At 33.1% G+C, this 15,620-nt stretch overlaps 1 protein-coding gene across 4 annotated transcripts in view; it reads left to right on the plus strand.

Moving 5' to 3' along the window:
- Positions 1–15,620, plus strand: part of nSyb (neuronal Synaptobrevin) — a 71,907-nt gene that overhangs the window by 21,513 nt on the left and 34,774 nt on the right. For 3 of the 4 annotated variants that reach the window (XR_011950414.1, XM_072527620.1, XM_072527621.1), the window contains exons 3-4: positions 3,833–3,912; positions 6,320–6,371. Coding sequence is in view for 3 of the 4 variants with exons in the window: in XM_072527620.1 (XP_072383721.1) it covers positions 3,833–3,912; positions 6,320–6,371 (132 nt within the window). In the remaining variant the exon portion in view is untranslated. Of the gene's footprint in view, positions 1–3,832; positions 3,913–6,319; positions 6,372–8,452; positions 8,486–15,620 lie in introns of all 4 variants that reach the window. The other variant, XM_072527622.1, reaches the window with a different exon arrangement.

Below are 15,620 nucleotides of genomic sequence, written 5' to 3' on the forward strand. Positions count from 1 at the left end.
GTATTTTATCTGCTAATACTATTTTGTCGTCTACATATCTGAAATTATTCCATTTATCAGTACGCCCTCGCATATTTCTTCTGAGTAGATATTACAAAAATAAGACGCACCCCAGCCTGACATCTCTCTTTACCACAACGTCTTTGCTCAGTTGGTTGTCTGTCCTTGTTTTTGCTGTTTGGTCATAATGAGGTTGCTGATGATCCTAAGATCACCATTATCGATGCCAACGCTCCTTAAAATAGATATTAGTTTTTCGTGTTTTACTCTACTTAAATGCTTTCTTACAGCCGAAGTAACAGTTGACATTTCTACTCCCACATAAATCACAAATTACTAGGGATAACCAAACTGCTGCACTGCAAAGAATAATCATTTTAGCATGAGCCGCATATGGAGCTTTATCAGATATTTTCAAGAGCAATATGCCAAATTATTTGAAAAAGAAGACGTTCGGAAAATGTATGTTTCCAGGTATGACTTACGACGCCGAAAAACTTTCCTTAACCCAGGCTACAGCGACAAAACGCAGACTAGTCCAAAGACGAATGGAACGCTCGCTACTTGGACTGACTCTCAGAAACAGGGTTATAAATAAAGAAATAAGAAGGACAGGCGTCATAGATATCATAGAGTGCATAGCATGCCTAAAGTGGAACTACAGGGACATGTGGTCAGAATGAATGACGGGCGGTGTACCCAAAAAATTACAGTTTGGAGATCACGAGCTGACAGAAGAAACAGAGGTAGACCACATACACGATCGACAGACGACGTCAAAATAATCGCTGAGAATTAGCTGCAGGAAACTCAAGACCAAAAGAACCGTAAAAAATTAGGGGAGGCCTATGTTCAACTTTGGACGTAGAAGGCTGGATAATGATGATAATAATGATGATGATGATAATGATCCACTCGTCTACTTTGTACCTACTTTCTTTTGATGTCTGCACTCTTTTGTTCTCACTATTAACAATTTCACTATAAACAAATTAACTTTGAAAAAATTAAAGGCAAATATCGAGCACAATTTTAATAATCAAATCTTGTCCAAGTACTTTCGCTTTCTACAGCATCATCAGGGGCATTTCGTCAAATTTGGGCTATCCAGCAAGCGCAGAATGTAATAAACATGAAATTAAACATAAATTGTACAGAAGCACAAAATTGTACAAATTTATAGACTTCGAAAAAGCATTTGATAGAGTAAGACACGACCTACTATTAGAACGTTTGCAAGAAGTCGGTTTAGATGGAAAAGACATCAAATTCTTAAAAAACTTGTACTGGAACCAAAACGCCAGAGTTAGGATCGAAGGTTCCACATCCGCAGAAGTAGAAATTAGGAGGGGAGTTAGACAGGAATGTGTTCTGTCGCCTCTGCTGTTTAATCTTTACTCCGAGTTTCTATTTAAAGAAGCATTGGAGGATTCCAAGGATGGAGTCAATGTGAATGGCGTAAATATCAACAGTATCAGCTACGCCGATGATACAGTGTTAATTGCGGATTCCGACTTAGGTCTACAACGACTCATCGACAAGACCAACTCGACCTGTGAGCAATTTGGTATGAAAATAAACATTAAAAAAACCAAAGTGATGTCAATCCGAAAAAACCAAAACGTACCTCAACCTTGCACAATAAATGGGCACATTTTAGAACAGGTCAATAGATTTAAGTACCTGGGATGTTGGATCGATATCAGCCTAAATCCTGATCTAAAAATAAGATCGAGAATAGAACAGGCCAGAAAATCTTTCGAAAAAATAAAAAAACTGCTTTGTGATTCTCGAATAAAACTCGAAATTCGACTACGTTTATCAAAATGCTACGTCTGGCCGACTCTTCTATATGCAATTGAAACGTGGACCCTTAAAACATCAACCGTAAATAAATTGGAGGCCTTTAAAATGTGGATCTACCGGAGAATACTCAAAGTTTCATGGACATCGCATACCTCAAACGAAGAAGTGCTGCATAGAATAGGCAAGGAAAGAGAACTTTTTAACACAGTAAAAGTTAGAAAAAACATCATACCTAGGCCACATACTGAGAAAAAATAAGTACCAATATGCCCAACTTATAGTGAAAGGAAAAATCGAGGGAAAGAGAGGCCTAGGAAGGAAAAGACTATCGTGGCTCAGAAACATCCGACAATGGACAGGGCTAAATTTTGAACAGCTAATAAGAACAGCTGAAGATAGAGAAGAGTTTAACATTGTAGTAGCCAACCTCCATTGAGGAGAGGGCACTTTAAGAAGAAGAAGAAGTACATAACACTACACTAAAACAAGGACAAACAGTTTAAAATTATTTAAAAATTGTTCTACGCTACATTCTTGTCGGCAACAGGAGAGAGAATGATCTCAATAACTTACTCAGTAACTCAATCTACTTACTTTCTTAGCCATATATATATTTGAATGTATTATGTTCCTATTTAAACATTTTTCTTTGTTTTATCACGTGCTTCCCAATCATGAATATAATACAAGAAGCCTTAATTTGAAGATCTCACTTTTCAGATTCTGCCTAACAGAGAGAAGTCCTTTGGAAGTCCTTTGTATGCTTGTATTAAATTTTACAGTAGAAGAAAGGTTTTTCAACACCTAGTTAACATTGAGCTCTATACTGTAGCGGAGTACCTGGCCTATCCTTCCCCCTGATCAGCATATTTAATTTATGTCAATATATTTTAATCTGTGATGTTAATATATATTTTTTTTAATCTGTGATTAATAATGTGACGTTATTTGCTCAATTATGTTAAAAAATTATGCAAATAAAAATTTACTTCACTTTACTCTACTCTAATATTTTTATTCTCTAAGTTGAGATCTTTATATTGACTTCTTTTGTTTCCGCGTTGAATCTGTGGACAAATTTTTGAAGACTATCTTAATCTTTGTAACAGAGTATCTTGACTTCTTGGTTTCTCATTCTGTATTTTCTTCCTGTGTTGATGCTTTTGATGACTTTATCCATACTTAAATTAATGGGAATAGAATAAGATAATATAATTTGCAAGACAATAAAATTTACGCCAGACTTTATTATTTCGTTCAAATATCTAACACTGTTTATTAGAAGAAGTAGTAATACAGCTATATTAATTGAATTGTTCGAGAAAGATACAACCATGAAGCTGTGTTCAAAATTGGTGTCGAAATTGGTCGAAGTGGGTGTAAAATAACAACCCATCGAGGATGCAGAAGGTTATTTACAACTGTTGCGCCCATGTGAGTTTTGCATCCATATTTGACGGTGGATAAAGTACTAATCAACCACTTTTTTTCGAAGTCAAATCTAAAGGCAGCTAAATAATAGAAATACTCCAACATGAGTAGAAAATTGGCTTGCTTATTTTGAGACACACCGGTTATTTCGCTCATCGACTATTTTAGAAAAAAAAAAGAATTACTGGTGCTTGTGAAGAAAAAAAAAATCGAAAAAAGAGGCTATACATGAAGAAGAACGAGGCAGTTCTTACTAAGACAATACATCATGTCATAAATCGATCAAACTGTAACAAAGAAATGTATGAAATCTATTTAAAAAATGTTACAATGGAAAAATATTTGACCCAATACGTAAAGAGTCATATTTTCGATTCTCTAGTTTATGTCTATTTGTTGTTCGCTGGGAAGTGATATATATTATACTCTTGTATGATCATTGTTACAGTTCTAGACTTTCTATTTTTATATGAACGCAGGTTTAACAAAAAAATCATCGTTTTTCTAATTTCGTTATAATAATATATATATTTACCTATTCTTATGTAATTTATTCATTTTTTATTCATATAAATTAAGTGAATGTTTGTTTTAGATGCTCTACAACAAGGTGCTTCACAATTTGAACAGCAAGCGGGAAAACTAAAGAGAAAATTTTGGTTACAGAATTTAAAGGTAAGTTTACAGGATAGATAATTAATTACTTAAACTGAAAACATCCTTAGAAAATCCGTAATGTCATTATAAAAAAACAGAGCAAGTGATCCTGAAGTAATATAGATATCGAACTCTTCAAATGTGGCACTAAAACACTATATCATTTGATTGCAAAAATTTTTAATATGTGTATAAATGGATATCCCGTTCCAAACCAACAGAAAGTGGCATACACCTCCTTAATACACAAAACAGTTTCTAAGAAGGACCACAATAATTATCGTGGCATTTCAGTAATTAGTAGACTTTATCTGGAAGATAGTCGTTTATATGAAGAGGTATTAAGGCACCTTATAGAAAAAAACAAAAACAAAATACATGGCAAACATCGTGCCCAGTAACAATTTAAAAATTCAGAAGGACGAAGTAGAACTTGTTTGTAAATACATATACCTTGGACTCGAATTTAGATTAGGTAAGGACAACCAAACAGGTGATGTATCAAGAAGAATAGCAAATCGATGGGCAACATATGGTGCATAAGACGGCAACATACCGATTAATCTGAAGCGGAAAGTCTTGGATCAATGTTTTCTGCCAGTAATAACCTACGGTGTAGAAACACTGTCCCTAACAAAAAATAATGCTTTAAAACTAAGAGTAGCACAACAAAGGATGGAACGTTCAATGATAGAAGTGACAATAAAAGACAAGATCACACACAAAGACCTGCGAAAAAGAACCAAAATTACAGATGTTGTGGAGAGAGCTTGCAGATTGAAATGTAGATGGGCTGGCTACGTGAAAAGGTTAAAAGATGGAAGATAGACACGCAACTTAACCGAATGAAGACCGAGACAGATAAATGAAACAGAGGAAGACCACCTATACGATGGCAAGATGATCTGCGAAAGATGACAAAAAATTTAATCCATACTGCAAAAGACTCTGAATACACTCTGGCACTCTGGATACAAACAGGGAAGGCCTATGTCCTGCAGTAGAATTAAAACCGGCTGACGATGATGATGGTGATGATGATGATAGAAGAAGCATACTGCAATTCCCAGGAGGAAGAACAAAGTGAATTCAAGGTAGAAGTTGTTGTACTGATAATGTATTTTGCTAAAAGCCGATCGTAGAAAAGAAAACAGCCAAAAATCAAGAAGTACAGATAATTTCTATTGATTTACAAAAGGACTACGATGCAGTGCGAATATTAAACCTTTGGGAAGTACTTCGAGACACCAATTTAAATCACACGCTCGGAAAGGCACTACAAAAAGGGACTCTTGAATTAAAAGAGACAATGCTATATCACCTGGACGTGCTGTGATAAAAGAGCTTCGTCAAGGTTGCTGCATTTCTCCAACTCTATTTAATATGTATAGAGCAAAATCAGTACATTCTTGGAAAAGAAAGTGCCATGGTATGGGAATAGAATCATGCAGTAACGTTGATTTTATTAAAATTCAGTCTCTAGCTCATTAAATAGCCAGTCAGTTTACCATTGGTTTTCAATAGCATCACAAATGGTACGCAATAAGAGAGCAGAAATATCGCTTTATCGTTATACGACAATTGAAAAGGGCTAGAAGAAGATAAAATTATAAGCGAACAAATGAAATTTTGTGAACCACGTCTACTCCTATAGAAGAAAGTAATAATAGCATTAGCATAGAGGAAATAGCATTAAGAGACATAGTGTGGAGTAACAAACATCTCGGATTGAAAAGAAAAGCAACAGTTTGTTCGACAAATACTTTTATACACAATAGAAACCAACGCTGATACAAAGCTCATACAAAGAAAACGACACACTCTAGGAACAGCTTATATGAAGACATACAGTTCCATAGTAGTAAAAAATAGACGAGATCGAATGAGAAACAAAAATATTAGTCAAAAATATGATGTCCAATTTGTAGTGAGATGAGGAAGAGAACGACTAAAATATTTGAATCAAAAGGAGAATTGCAAACATTGTAATATCTGGGAAACCAAAAGTAAGAGGGCTTCCAGAAAGACCAGACAAGAGATAGCAAGAGGGGTTGTCTTCGGAATTACAAATGAGACTATAAAGACGTATGAAAATAAGAAGAAGAAAGTAATGAAATATCCACCTTATTATCCAGGTGTTGCTCTCTGGTACTACCATCTTTTTCAAAATTTAATCACCAATTAAATGACCAATCAAGAAATCACTGCGACTATTAATGAACACTTTGCAGCACTTCCCACTCCAGAGAGAACATGGCTGGATTATAACAACTCTAGATAAAATGTATTGATATAAAAAGATATGTTGCAAGACGAAACTTCTTTGAGAGCAAAAATTGTCGTTTTCTCTATTTTGTCACCAAACAGCATATTTATTATTACAGTAATTATATTTCCATGCTTAAATATTATTTCTTTGTTTCAGATGATGATAATAATGGGTGTTATTGGTCTTGTAATCTTAATAATCATAGTCAGTGAGTATACTTAATATTTATCTCTATTGTTAATCTCATCATGTCCTTCTAACACTCACCTTCATCATACCTACTAAAATATAAGATTAATAATTCAAGGAAAGTTAATACTAAATAACATCGAGCAATATCTAATTTGGTGGGCTTAAGGATCAGTGTGGTGGTATCGTAACAGATAAAAGTGTAATTTTATATGACTGAATTATAAAAGTGAATCAAAATATTAAGATCTCTTTGATGATGCAACTTTAAGGTTCAGTTAGGATTGCTTTTTGTAAAACATATTATTATATTCATCTTAGTTTGGTGAACTGAGAACTGTACAAAACAGTTCTTATAAAATTTGTTTCTTTGTTAAAAAAATTTAAAATTCTCAAATTAAAATTATGTTTTGTTTAAAATTAAAATTATCTTTAAAGTTATGTAAACCATTTACTTGTTTAAAAGGCTCTAGCTCGTAAACTAACAGAACATGAAAAATGTTTTATGTTCGTTGATTAAATTAGGTTAAAACGAATTTGATTAAAAAAAATTCGCTCTTTTAGTTTACGAGCTAAATCCTTATACTACAACAACTAAATTGTTTGTAACAATTTTTTGACCACTCTAATCGAAATTCCCCCCTAAAATTCGTAAACAGCAGCCAAAAATGTACAAAAAAATTGGGTGGACCCATCAGAATTGAAAAGGCCCTTAGCTGGACCCTAGACTAACAGATATCTAGATTATAAATCCACCATTGATTTTTACTCCATAATCTTTATCTTGCAAAGCCTGTTTGAAATTATCTCCGAGTAGGTATTAAATAATAGCGATGATAGAACGCATACCTGTCTGAGCTGTCTTTGAATGTATCATTCGTCGGTTAATGGTCTCTACCATCAATGCTTTTGATTCTTAATATGTTCAAAATTGTTCCATTGTGTACCCAATTGAAAGCCTTTTCGTAATCGATGAAAGCCACATAACTATCTTTACCTTGGTCGCGGCATTTTTAGAGAAATACATTTATGCCTCATGGGTACCAACCCAGAGCATTCATCATTCATAATTTTTATTTCAAAATTTTATTCAAACGATTTTCGGATTGGAAATCGGACTATGGTAACTTGCTTAACATTTTTTCTAAAATCGTGAGTGTTTATAGCTGATGGTTTCTGATTAATTAAGTTTTAAACTCTACCTGTCTAGGAAAATGCCAAAGTTTAGTGACACGACTGTTATAGTTTGTAGTTTTTTTACTTTTTTTAATCGAAAATTTACACATCGTGACATGTTGTCACATCTTGACGTCGATTTTTCACTATAATGCGTCTTAATGCCCTTCGATCTGCTTCGGTTATTTCACCTTTTCGTACATATTTTTTCATAGCTACCTCTGAATTTAATATAATTATGAAAAAATCAACGTATGTTAACATAAGTGAATGCATAACAAGGGTTTGGTGCAATTTTTTTATTGTTGAAAATAAATAAAAAACCATAAGGGGAATGTTTTAATAAATATTAATAAAAATGCCATATTAATTAATATACAAACTTGCAGAGTATAATTTGTTATGGTAAATGACTTAAACTGCAAATTTCATAGGTGGGCCAACTGATATTGGAAGGGGCTGGTATATGACTCATTTTCCGATCCAATTAAAATTCCCCATTTTTTTAAACTTTTATTTACGTGTACAAATACAGGTCCGCGTTACCATACATCATATTGCTACATTTGGAGTCGACAACGAAGTGGTCTAACACAGAGATGAAGCGAATTAGGAGGAATCTTTTTAAAATCTAATGAAGCATTTTCTGATCCTCTTAAGTAATGATTTCTCGAATAATTTCAGATATAAACGTAACAGGAATAGTTTAAGAGACTATATGAAGTCTAAAAAATGATAATTTATAAAAATCGGTTACGTTACCACCACGCCGACATTTTTTTGTGGATTTTGTTTTAATTATAAAACCTACTAACAACATTTTGCTGCTGGCAGTAGCAAAAGCCCAACATGCCACCCGACTAACAAAAAACACGAATTTAGAAAACTGCGTGAAATTTATTAAATGGTTTTATTTTTTCTTAGTGAACTTCATGTAACTCATGGGCCAAAAATTCGGTAATTCTGAATGAAATTTGTGTTTTGGTGTAAAGGCTTTCTGTCTGTCTTTCTGTCGTAGAAACCTTCGAAACAATAACTGTCTTCCCTCATCACCAAACTTCAATTGTAATATAACTATTTCTTTTTCGCATAATGTAAGTAATGGAAGACAATAATTATTATTATAAATGTTTATAAATTACAGTTACATTACGAAATTACAGTTTGTGACCATTGATTTAAGGTATAATATATTAAAAACAAACATGCTTAAATCATTATAATGAATAAATCCGGAAGTTAAGTACTCTATTCCTATTCTACGCTATTTTATGATTGAACACCACGTTTATGTTTTTCGCTCATATTTTGTTGGCGCGCGAATTTCTGACCTGTCATTGTCTCAATAAAACATCAGTTACTTATTTGAACTATATACAGTTAAACCTTCCAAAAACGACCACGCTCGGAATATTAAAAAATTGAGCGTGGTCGTTAAATAGGAGTGGTCGTTTAAGAGAGAACTTAGCTTAGGAAAATTAAAGCAACTGATCTGCATTTTAAGTTGTTTATTTACAAAGTGACACGAATATACTGACATCAATTTAAGAATGGTTTGCATACTTTTTTTGGACACACTGTATAGTAAAATTTGTATTTTTAAAATTATCAAAAATTAATGATTGCTTCATACCTTTAAATTTACTTAAAATTCAGATTTATATTTTGTTAGAAGCTTAGAAATATTTGTGGACATGTCAAAATTGTTCGCATTAAAAAAAGTTTTCTAAATCTCTAAGACTTACACGCTTCAGATAAGCTTGATATTTTCAACTCCAGAAAAACTTCAGGTTTTTCTTCCTTATGTTTAGAGTTAGGGATAGTTTCATGTATTTCAATACAGTCGTTGATGGTTAATTCTTCACTTGCTGTTGGAACATCACTACCAATCAAAGCAAATTGTTCTAAATCCACTAATGTGTCTTTTATGGTGGTCTATACAAGTTAAAAACTTTTTAATAAAGTATTGAAGGAATTGGGGGGAAGAAAAATAAGTTTAACATTATCCAGTGCAATCTTGGAGTTATCATTAGGAGGCATTATCCTGCAACAATACCACTTTTCTATTCTTCTTTGTGAAGCCATGTCGTTATAATGTCTGCTGTCATCCATGTCTTTTTATTGGAGACCCATCCAAGAGACAACTTATCGATGTGTGTCCCGGCCCCTTAAAATATCGATGATCTTTGCTTTTTCCTATGATAAGTGGTTCCTTTTTTTAACCTTCGAAATTTGCACAGAATAAAACTATAATTCTTTGTTTTGCAGTTTTTCTTCCAGGACACTTGTATTTTTCAACCCACCCACCTTTCGTAGGTGCGTATCATATGTTTTTGAAATCTTCTTTAGAGCTACACCAAAATCCAAAATCCTATATAACATGCCTGGTTTTGATCTTCATATTTTTCCATCAATGCGTCTGGCTACAACTAAGGTAGTCACCATCAACTATTCATTTGATCTGCTGATTTCTAGTACGTCTCGTGGATAACCCAAGGAAATTTTTGATAACGGCATTAGAGTATGCCTTTAAGATGGTCAATTGGGACCACAGAGGAGTAACAATAGATGGCGAAAAGCTTAACCATATCCGTTTTGCAGATTGTCACTTATTACAGATAATTTAAAAGAAGCCACAGATATGTTACATGAATTGGACTTTGTATGTTCGAAGGTAGACGTCAGAATGAACTTGACCAAAACTAAGTTTATGACAAATATGGTTCTCAATAACCATTTAACTATTCAAGACAAAGTGGTAGAACTGGTGAAGAAATAAACGTTTTTGGCTCATGAAATAAGAATCAGCAGAGATAACCAAACATGCGAAATCCAAAGACGAATTACTTTATCGTGGACAGCCTTTGGAAAACTGCGAGACACACTTAGAGTCAACATACCAATTAGCCTCAAAAGAACAGTATTTAACCAATGCGTATTACCGGCCATGATCTTTGGGGCAGAAACTATGACTCTTACCAAGACTACGGCTTTGAAATTGAGAGTGACACAGAAACGAATGGAACGGTCTATGCTGGGAGTGACGTTGCGGGAACGAATAAGAAACGAAGATCTGCGAAGAAGGACGAGTATTGCTGATGTTGTAAAATCGCATGTAGCGAGAATGCATAACTCACGATGGACAAGTAAAATCACAAATTGAAGGCCAAGAGCAGACAAACGTAGTAGAGAATGAAACCTACACGTTGGGCTGACGACATCATGCGTATCACTAAAAATCGGCAACAAAGAGCACAAAATCGCAAAGAACGGAGGAGTTTAAGGGAGACCTATATCCAGCAGTGGACGTGATAAATGAAGGCTGGATGATAATGATGAGTTTTTTTACCCTGGGCTTAAGGACCTAATCCCTCTAAACTTCTCATTCCTGTTTTTCCTCTGTTTGTTGTTGTTTTTATTGTCTCGTTTACTTCGTCTATGTTTGATTTTTTCATCTTCTTTAATGATTCTTAAACTAGACAATTATTTTAAAGTCATTACCATATCGCTTCTACCTATTTACCATTTCTAATCATCTCTCCAACAGATTGTCTGTCTCGTTTTTGCATAATATCAATTTTGGTCTATGTTACTTGTTTGTATTTGTTATTAGTTTTGTTTTGAGTGTAGGTTTACTTTCTTTTCTGATTTTTTTTTACGAAATATAACATCGTTCATATATCTGCCGCAGCTTCGCTAGGTGGCGCGCAACCGAAATATCCTATTTTCAAGGACTCTGGCAAATAAATCAGGCTGAATTTGATATATGGCATGGGTTATTTTGGCTTTGGGGGCTGCTGTGGTTTGTGGCTTATTTGCATATACCATATAACTTAAGAAATCCTCACATAAAAAGTCTGACGTAGTCAAATCACACGATCTAGGTGACTAGTACACATCATCTTTATATCACGAAATAACCATGCCCTCAAATCTCTTCTGCAGACAAGTCTGGTATCTATGGTCGTTTAGTGAGGTTTCAGTCGTTGATTTCTTATGATTAGCACCATCTTGGTTAACACTTCTTCTTCTTCATCTACCTCTTTATAAGCAATTCTGCTTGTTAATTGGCGGATTAATACCTGTATGGAGGGTCACTCCATCTTTTGCGTGGTCTTCCTATACTTCTTTTGCATATTGGTGACTTATCTCTTGCTAGTTTGACGACACGGGTCTCCTCCATTCTGCTTATGTGGTTATTGCATTCTTTTTTCTATTTTGTGTCCATTGATTTATACATGGTACGTTACATTTTCTTCTAATGTCGTCACTTCTCTTTGAATCTCTCAGCGTATTTCCTGTAATTCTTCTCAGTACTCTCATCTCTGCCGTTTCCAGTAGCCTTTGAGTTGTGGCTGTGTCGGGTCTTGTTTTTAAGGCATATGTCATTATTAGTCTTACACTGGCTTTATAAATTCTTGACTTCAACTTAGTGTTAATGTGTCTGTTTCTCTTACTCTCCAATGTGTCTAATCTCTAACTTCTTTGTCCAGGTCTCCATAGCTAGACAGTCTAATTCCCAGGTATTTTATTTTAATTACTTGTTTACTACTGACACCATCAATTTCTATTTTACATCTGGTTGGTTCTTTGGGACTACTATTGTTTTAGTTTTCTGAGATGAGATTGTCATATTCAATTCTTTGGCTCTTATGTTAAATCTGTGGACCAGTCTTTGCAGAATATCTTCATCTTGGACTGTCAATATTGCGTCGTCTGCGTAACAAAGTATTTTTATTTCTTTGTTTCCCATTCTGTATCCTCTTCCTATATTAACGCTTTTAATGATTTCATCCATTATCAAATTGAAGAGCATGGGGCTCAATGAATCTCTTTTCTTATTCCGCTGCCTATTTCTATAGGTTCTGTAAGTTGTCCATCTATTTTGACTTCCATTTTGTTGTTTTGGTAGATGATTTCGATAGTTTTTATAATATTTAGGGAAACTTCTCTATTATACAGAAGATGGATTACATCTTTGAATCTTACCCTGTCAAACGTTTTCTTTAAGGCAATCAGACATAGAAATGCTGGTCTATTATACTCTAGTGATGTCTCAGTTATTTGCTTATACTTGGTTACCACATATATATTAAAAATATGTTGTTCTAAAGAAGATTTTAGTAATATATATATATATATATATATATATATATATATATATATATATATATATATATATATATATATATATATATATACATATATAATTTAAGTTTTTTTTTCTGTGAAAATTGATTTTTGTCTTCTCTTTGAAGCAGGTATTGAAGCAGGCATTCCAATTGAATTCTATATAGAATAAAACTAGAACATATATACTATAATTGATTTTAAATTAAATATCAAATGATTTACTACTTACATTATGCGAATAACCTATCTTTTCAGATCTGCATGTTATATTTTATCATATAATTTTGTTTTGATTAATCTCCTAATCATTGGTATAATATTTTTCCTGTACAAACATTTAACAGCAGAAACATTTGTCGCCAATTGACAGTTCCGTTAACGAATTGATCAGTAAATTAAAGGAATATGTTTTAAAATTTGTTATAGAAAAAATCGATATTGTTTTGTATTTAAAATTATAAAATTGAAAAAGCAATTGACTCAAATCACAAGCAAATTAAGGGTACAGAATCGAATCATCAAAAGAAACGGTTCATCTTACCTTTAACATAATTTTTTAAATCCAGCGACTGAATCAATTCGAATGTTTCGAATATTTTTGAACTTTATCAAGTTTAAGTCTATGAATCAATCACAGCTGTGTTAAATGTTTGTATATTATGAATATGACAGAGTAGTATAAAAATGTTAGATGCATGTTTAGCATGGTTAAGTTGTTTTTTAACCGAATTATCATTTAATGTATTAAACTATTGGGTTTTTTTGTACACCTTAACATTTGTAAATAACATTTTTGATTTTTCGAAATAAATAATATATGTTCCTGGTTAATAAATTACACAGGCCTGCCAAATTTAAATATCTACAACCTTCTTTTTGATTTATTAACTATAAAATATAATATATTTTGTTGCTATAACGTAAGGATTATAAACTTTTTTTTACATTTATGAGAAATTCTTGATGTGATAAGAAAATCATACAAGAAAAACGATCTTGATGAATATTTAATATAGCTGATCCATTTCTTAGGTTCAAACAGAAATTAATAAATCTTAAATGATAAAGCGACGCTATGAATAACCAGTAAATATTGATAGAATTCGAAAAGTACTATGGCATAGCTGCACTAGGCCATCCAATATTGCATATAAAACCTAAAGGTGGCAAAAGAAGTGTCTCAACGGTGTTTGTTTTCAACGGAGTAATAGTGACTTGATTTTTATTTGGATGAAAAAATTCATTCATAAATTAAAATAATGTGGAAATGGTAAAATATTGCGCAACTGTAAATACAATAAAAGATTTAATCACTTTAAATACCACTAAAGGTCATCATCTAAGAAAAGAGATTAATTTCAACAGATTAGTTGGGCTTTAGAGACAGTCATTCAATGATAGACCAGTATATAAAATTACTAACTTGGATGTGAGCCAAGCTTTCAATAAAGTATGGCATGAAGACCTAATCCCGAAATGGAATAAATCACTACCAAGGCAGTATTTACAATTATTAGAATTGTACCTAACTGAAAGATACTTCCAAATAAAATATAAGGATTCCTACTCGGAGTTGAAAAAATCAAAGCAGGAATACGGCAGGGTAATATGCAAGGCGCAGTTCTCTATTTATTGTACACCAGCGATATCTCTGGACTCGAAAATGGAACGATTGTATTTTTTACGAACGACAAAGCTATTTTGACAGTGGCAAACAATTAGGAAGAAGCTGCAAGGAATCTAGAATCTTTAATCAATAACTGGATGAAAAAATGGAGAATAAAACTGAATAAGACCAAATCAGTGCATGTGAATTTCACTAATAAGAGAAAGCAATAAGTGCCCATTAAAATAAATGACACCCAGATTAACTCAAAGCTGTCCATAGATAGTAAACTCTTCATCTACAAACAAATGCTCAGGCTGGTATGGCCATATTCTGTTCAGCTTTGGGAATGTGTCCGCAAGAAAATATTTTAAAGATAGAACGCTTCCAGAATAAAATATTAAGCAGCAACGTCGTTGTGCCTTGGACATTAAAAACAATTGCATTCACAGAAACTTGAAAATGGAGCAATAAAAAGTAAATGTGCCAACCATCAGGAGCAAATATTGCATTAACACGTGAATATAGAGGCTTTTCAACTACTAGATAGCACAGAATTAGTAATATGACTGAAAAGGGTGAAGTCCTTCGACATAGGTCAGTGAATAGTTCAAATGCAGAGTATAGTGCGGCTTTGAAAATAAAATAATAAGCAATATATTTAAAAAGAACGAGTTCCCTCTGTACTAGTTGAAAATAATAACAAAATTATTTTAAATAAGAACAAATAAGAAGAGAATGGCAATTGTATATATCAGAGTTGTTTGAAGATCCCAGAAGTAATCAGAGGTGCTTTAAAAAGTGCTAAAATTACGAAGATGGAAGAAGAAAAGGTCCAGATGATACACCAACTGACTTGCTGGAGCTAATAGATGAAGATAACATAAAAATAGTAGTAAAATTTTTTAATGCAATATATAACACCAAAGTGATTCCCGCAGACTGGCTTAAGTCCATCTTTGTTACAATACAAAAAAACACAATGTTAAAAAATGCTCAGAATATCGATTAATTAGCCTAATGAGCCACAATCTTCAGATTTTCCTAAGAATAGTCTACTACAGAATTAGATTCAAATATGCAGAAGATCTCGAAGATACCCAATCTGGTTTTAGAAATGTTATGGGAACTAGGGAGGCACTTTTTGCACTCAATATCCAATTACAAAAATGCCGTAATTAAAAAAAAGATGTATTTGCATGCTTTGTTAACTTCGAAAAGGCATTCGATAAAGTACAACATGTAAAATGAATGCAGATGCTAAAAAATATAGGAATATATGACAAAAATATTTGTGTCATTAAAAATCTGTACTATCGTAAAAATTGAAAACAATTACACCGACGAAATCTC

The sequence above is a fragment of the Diabrotica undecimpunctata genome, chromosome 3, assembly GCF_040954645.1.
Source record: "Diabrotica undecimpunctata isolate CICGRU chromosome 3, icDiaUnde3, whole genome shotgun sequence".
Classification (NCBI taxonomy): Eukaryota; Metazoa; Arthropoda; class Insecta; order Coleoptera; family Chrysomelidae; genus Diabrotica; species Diabrotica undecimpunctata.